Genomic DNA, 6,500 nt, shown 5'->3' with positions numbered 1-6,500 from the left:
CATTCTGAAATGAAGGTTGTTGGAACGTTGGATGGTTACATTGCATGGGTACTAAGAGAGGTTCTGAAACCTGGAAACCACTTGTGCCTGAAGAAAGGAAGCTTCCCACAGGATTTGCATCACAGGTTATCGGGCACAGTTACAGTGATGTGGCAAATCCGCAGCGTACCAAAAGCGGAAGCAACACCGGCTTCACGCCTCCCGCACCGTCCAGGAAGATGCAGCAAGAAACGCGTGATCATTCATCCATCCATTCCATCTCAAATGCCGGCAACAAAATGCATCTGTACATGCGCAACCGATTTGGCAATTCTCTCTTCAAAATGGCAAATCCATGTATAAAGGGTATTACATCACATATGCAGCAAGAACAAAAGAAGAAAGAAGAAATGGCAGCGCCGAAAGTTCAGATAGGGGTAGCTAGATGTGGGTGCAGTTCTTCTTGAGGGAGAGGGCCTTGCCGAGCTTTGCCACCTCCAGGCGGACGTTGCACCGCACGTTGTTGTGGAACGTGGGCTTCACCAGCTTGCCCAGCACCAGCGCGCGTGACCTGATCCTCACCGTCAGCTCCAGCGGCACCGGCGGCGGCGGCGCGCCCTTGGGCCCCAGGGTGCTGCTCAGCCCGGAGCCGCCGCCGTAGAGCGGCACCCTGCTGGCCATCACCGCCACCGACACGTTGCGCTTGCTCTTCCTCTGCTGGTAGAAGTACTTGAGCTGCGGCAGCAGTTGTAGTAGGATCAGGATTGTAAATTATGAGATGGTTTTACAGCTTCAGTTCACTTTAATTGTGAATTGAATTTTTCCTCAACGAAGGAAAGAAGTAAAGCGTATGAGTTGGGTTTTCCATCGAAAAAAGGGAAGAAACAAAGAATATGAACTGGATGACAGCAACTCAGGATGACGATGTGCCGTTCGAGCAACAGTGTGGATTGGTCTCTGCTCTACTTTCCTGTTGCTATCCGTAGACGTTATCACTCACAGCTAAAACACGGCTGGGCAGGTCAATGTGCAGCTGTTCCCCAATGTTCATATCTAGAAACATTTCTTTTCTTACCTTTTGCAATTGCAATGCGCAAATGTGCATTCATAAGACTACTTTTCGCATGATCTAGTGCAAGATTTTGATGTTCAACATCTTTTAGCAATAAAAAATTAATCGTCAGACATGTTGTGAATCCAGCATCATCATTCAGAAATCACAGGCAATTAACAGGAGTGTGAGAAGTTCGATCGTGCGCAATCGCGGCTGGAAACAAAAAAGATGCAAAGATGAGGAATATGCTTACGTCTCCGGCGGCCATGAGTAGCTGGGAGTAGTAGAAGGTGACTGGCTGCGCGGTGACGTGCACGCCGAAGAAGGTGCCGGTGTTGCGGAAGGTGAGCCTGACGGTGGCGTTGAGCGTGGAGAGCTCGGTGGGCACCAGCGACGCGTCCGTGCCGGCCTGGATCACGAAGTTGTGGAAGGTGACGCTCTGTTCGGCGTACATACGGAGAGAAATGGTCAGTTGAGTTCAGGCAGGTTGCTGTTGAATTAAACATGGAAAGAAACGGCGAAGAACAGAGGAGGGGGAAAAGATTGGTTACGTTGACGGAGACGACGGGCTTCTGATTTCGGCTGGCGCCCCAGAGGATGAGTGCGAAGAAGAAGAAGAGCAGGAAGAAGGCGGCGACGAAGCCGAGGCCGTAGCGGACCTTCTTGGGTAGCGCGGAGAAGCCGCCCTTGCGTGCGTCGGCGTCGTCGTCGTCGTCCATGAGGAGCCCCTCCTCCTCGATGGCCGCCTCCTTCATCCATGGGCTGCGCCGCGCCGCGTCGCCCCCGCCTGCGCCTGCGCCTTTGGCGGCGCGGCGGGAGGAGCCGGTGGCGGCGGAGGTGACCTTGCCGGAGAAGCGGGAGGAGGAGGAGTCCCTGGAGTGGTTGCCGAGGGAGCGCGGCGGGGAGGCGGCCGGGGAGGAGTGGAAGGAGGAGGCGGCCGTCTTGCCGTCGCCGTCGTCGTGGCTGGGCGACTGCACGTAGTAGGCCGCCCGCGGCGGCGACGACGGCGCCATGCTCGAGGTCACCTCCGAGTCGGTCTTGGCGTGATGCATTGCCGTTGCCGCGGAGCGGAGGTCGTGCCTCGTCGTCGGAAGGCCGATTCTTCTCCTCCACTCGGGGCGGGGCGGGGCGGTCGGGCTCTGGTTATTTGGTCGTCGTCGTCTCCTTCCTCTTGCTCGCGGTCGCTTTGTAATCTGCGTGGATGGGTGTGTACTTACTTGCGTAGTAGTGCGCGCCCACGTCTGTCTGGTTCTGGTTCTTCGAGGCGTGCGCGGAGGATCGGGTCGGGGTCGGGTGGAGACGTGTTGGGAGGTGTGCGTCCGCGTTCGGCGCGGGCGATGACTTCCGGGGCTGGCGATAGCTGCCCCTGCCCGACAGACGCGGATCAGCATCAGCTGCACGCGCCGGTCGTCTAATAACGGGTGCTGTGGTGCCTGATCTGCACCGTAGGTTCTCGATCCGACGGTAAGTGCTTGCGCACGGCATAACCTGGTGTCTCATCCGGTCATCCGGTGTGGTTTATATATATGGAAAAGGGGTAACTGGTGGTACCTATCGCGTGCCATTTCGTCACTGGAGCAGTTGCGCGGGTGACTGCACAAAAAGTCTAGCTAGCGCATCAAGGTCGTCGATAGTTCAGTTCAAAAAAGGGTCCTCGACTGTAAACATCAACATTGACAATATAAAATCTATGCTATTATGAATGTCGATAATTTTTCCTATATATTTGGTTAAACTTTACAAAGTTTAGCTGTGACTAAAAGGGGGTGGGGGAGTAAACCTAGCAGTAACCAGGTGCGGTGATGGTAGGCAGTGGCAGACGCAGGAAAGAATTGAAGGGGGGGGGGGGCACACCTCAAAAAAAAAAAAAAATTTTTGCGCACCCCCCAAATTGTGAAAAACCTTTGCATAATGAAGAACAAACATAGTAGTATCTCGCTTGACTATCTTAACCAGAGAACAATGGTCGACTGCCCATGGTTTCAGTTGCTCCTACGTAGTAGTATCACTGCAGTAGTTTTGAATTTGCAGCCTACACTACATTGGTACTATAGGTGTAGTGAAGATGGCACAATCATGCATTCTGTAGGCAGAGCATGAAAATATTGACTTGAACATAGTTTAGGTGAACATAAGTACTGGCACAATTCAAGAAAGTTATCCTTTTTCTCTGAGGGCTTACAAAAAGAAAGAAGCTTTTTCAAATGGAGCAACAGATTTACATATGGTTACTACAAGAAACTCGATCGTCATGTTCTTAGCAGCAGAGGAAGCCAAAACGAGGAACGAGATAGGTATATAGGTATGAACCTCTTCAGAATCTCAGATGATCTGCGCTCCACAATGTCACCATGCGTCCATGCCTGAAAAAACTTAATCCTCAAACTTATTCATCTCCAGGGCGGGGTGGGTCCATACATTATTCATCTGCAACGGTACAAGTTGATTGCATCACCTCTTTGTAGGGGTCATCACAGCTCACATGCAAATGGCCGCATCACCCACTTGGTCGGCAACGCAGCAGCGAGGGCGGCCGGCGGTCAGCAGCAGCATGGGCGGACGCAATGGGCGGGCGGCGAGCGCTGGATCAAGGGCTGATGGGCAGCAATGGCGCCGTGGCTGGGGCGGCGGGCGGCGGCGGAGCCGGGGCCGGGGCGGCGGGTGGCGGCTGCGGTCGGAGGACGGCGGCTGCGGTCGAAGGACGGGTGCGCGTGGAGTGGGGAATCGAAGTCTGGGGCATGCGCGTGGCGTGGGGCTCGACTCCTCCAGGATGGCCGGATGGGCCAGCGAATTCTGGGTGGGCCTTGGCCCCCCCGGCCCCCCCGCTGCGTCCGCCAATGATGGTAGGTAACCGTACGACGACGGTGCATCCCTCCCAGTCCCACGTCTCACTCTTTCTCCGACAAGTCGTCGCCAGCCTAGACGTGACAACCACCGATGAAGAAAATTGCAAAAGTAAATAAAATGTCGATATTAAGTAGGTTTTCTAGTTTGTGAGGGGGTGAATCTACAATTTTAGGGTGCAAGACACACTTTTAGTAATGGAAGAATGCGTTCTGCAATTTTTGGTGACCAACTTTTACAAAATTGATGAATTAATTAGCATTGATAAAGTTGAGGAAAAATAATAATATTTACAAACTTGAAAGAAAAGTTTTAAAGTTTGAAAATACTTGTCCAAAGATTGTTGCACCGTTTGAAACCCTAATTTTGGGCGATGGGCGCCAAATCCTTGTCCACTCTCCTATCATAAGCGCATCCTTCTCACTCTTACCGTCACCATTGTGTGTCGGCAGGGACAGAGCCATGAAAAAACTTGGAGGGGGAAATTGAACTTTAGGTTAGTTGGATATGGCCATATAGGCAATTTCTAGCAAATTCGGGGACTAAACTAAACACTATATAGGGGGTCTTTAAGAAAAAAATCAACAAAGGAGGGACTTGGCCCCACCCCCTAGACGCGCGTCCCTGCACACAAGTCAAAGTTAGGCAAGGGCGGCCGAGCAAAACAGGGTGAGGTGCAAATTTGTGATGGTGCAAGCTTAACTTGAAGGAAGAATAACTGAAAGCATTAATCTGGTCTTAGGACGCCTTGACTCAAAATCCGAACCACGGTCCATCCCCTTTGGGAGTCCATTCAAAAAATGGTAAACTATTATTATCGGTGCACACATTTTGTAGATATTAACACACACAATTTTTTTAATTTTTTGTATAATCTTTATAAAAAAACAGGTAGTGAGACGGTTGGTGTAAATATTCGGCAAATAATATAATTGTTCGATAAGTTTAAAAAAAATCTATACTTTTAGGTAACTTTAAGAGGGGGTTTGCTGCAAGTTTAGACATGTTTGAATTAAGTTGCAAGGATCCCCTACTAAATTGGGAGAATCGGTCCACGAATGAGATCTTGTGAACATGTGTGAAGTGAGTTCAAAAATCTGCTCTAGACTAACGGCAACAACATCTAACATTGGGATCAAGAGAAAAAGAAAAAAAAAGGACAAATTACGAGGTGAAATAGCGAGTTCTCTATGTTAAACATTGTCATCAAATGGTTTGAGGTCACAAAGTTCGCAAGCATGCCAATTAGTGTTCAAAAGAGATAGGACAATTTTCTCCCCTGGACAACCGGCGTTGCTTCTCCGCCCGTGCCAGCCATGGCTGCTCCTCCGCCGTCGCTGGACACCGCCGTTGCTCCCCGCCTGTGCGTTCACCTCCGCCGACACCGCTGCTCGTCTGCCAGCGCTCGTCTGCCCACCACCGATTTGGCCCAATTTTGGCCCCGCCCGACCTTCGGTGTGGCAGATTGGTAGAGGATCCAGGGGATTCACTTGATTTTGGGTCTGCGACTCTTCGGTGTGGCGGATTGTTGGCCGGCGAGATCGATTTGTGCATGTTGATGCCTTCATTGTGGGTAGAGAAGACTAATTTGTGGGGGATTTTTTTGATGTTATATACGATGTCATGATCTGCTACACGTGTTGCTTGTTTTTGGTTTGCAAGTGCGTGCAAAGTGATACTGTACAATATTTTGTGTGTATATGATACAGAGAGATTGTAATAATGTTATGTATTTTATTTTTAGATACACAGAGAAAAAATGTTACATTTGAAATTATTTTGTATCATTGAAGTTTTACAGCATAATTTCTCGATTTAACAGACTATATGAAAATTTATTAGGGACAAATGTTACATTTTAACATATGAATCATTTTACCATGATCGAACACACATAAACTGCTCACTTAAATAGATCGAACGGTTCCGATTCAGGCTGATCCCTAGCTCTTGCCTAATTAGAATGCCCCCACAATGATATTGACGTCTATGGTCGAGTGTTGTAAGAAAAAAATGCAGTCTGAATAAAAATACTCTGTCCAATCCATATTATTTGATGATAAAATAGATATATCTACTACTAAAATGTATTAGATATATTTAGATTAACGTGAATCCGGAGGAAGTATTGGAATACCATTAAAGACAACCTTCTAGAAATGTTTAGTGTTTTACATGTTGGACAACTAGAATTATTCCATCTAAATTTTGGTGAGGTAATCTTGTTACCCAAAGTTAAAGAGGCAGAAAGGATCCAACAATTTAGACCCATTTTCCTCTTAAATGTAAGTTTCAAGATATTCACGAAAGTGGTCACCATTAGACTGAATACAGTGGCTGATCATGTGGTCAGACCGTCGCAAACCGCCTTCATGCAAGGACACAATATCCTAGATGAGTTGTGGTTCTACATGAGGCGGTTCATGAACTGCATACCAAAAAGATAAACGGGGTAATCTTAAAACTTGATTTCGAGAAAGCTTATGATAAAGTCAATTGGTCTTTTCTCAATCAGACACTCATGATGAAATGTTTTTCACCAGAGTGGAGAGCGTTTATCAATAATTTTGTGTATGGAGGAGTGTAGCGATTCGTGTCAATGATGATACGGGACGTTTCTTCC

The 6,500-nt window shown here is 48.6% G+C and overlaps 1 protein-coding gene across 1 annotated transcript; it reads right to left on the bottom strand.

Annotated features, from left to right (window-relative positions):
• Window positions 1-235: 235 nt before the first annotated feature.
• Window positions 236-2,262, bottom strand: LOC127334856 (uncharacterized). The gene is made up of 3 exons (XM_051361398.2): window positions 1,585-2,262; window positions 1,287-1,472; window positions 236-714 (listed from the first exon to the last, which is right to left on the bottom strand). The coding sequence occupies exons 1-3, from the start codon at window positions 2,083-2,085 to the stop codon at window positions 421-423; spliced, it is 981 nt and encodes a 326-aa protein (XP_051217358.1). The 5' UTR covers window positions 2,086-2,262; the 3' UTR covers window positions 236-420.
• Between the last annotated feature and the right edge of the window lie 4,238 nt (window positions 2,263-6,500).

This window comes from Lolium perenne, chromosome 2 (assembly GCF_019359855.2).
Source record: "Lolium perenne isolate Kyuss_39 chromosome 2, Kyuss_2.0, whole genome shotgun sequence".
NCBI classification, from domain to species: Eukaryota; Viridiplantae; Streptophyta; class Magnoliopsida; order Poales; family Poaceae; genus Lolium; species Lolium perenne.
This window is presented reverse-complemented; position numbering and strand designations above follow the sequence as displayed.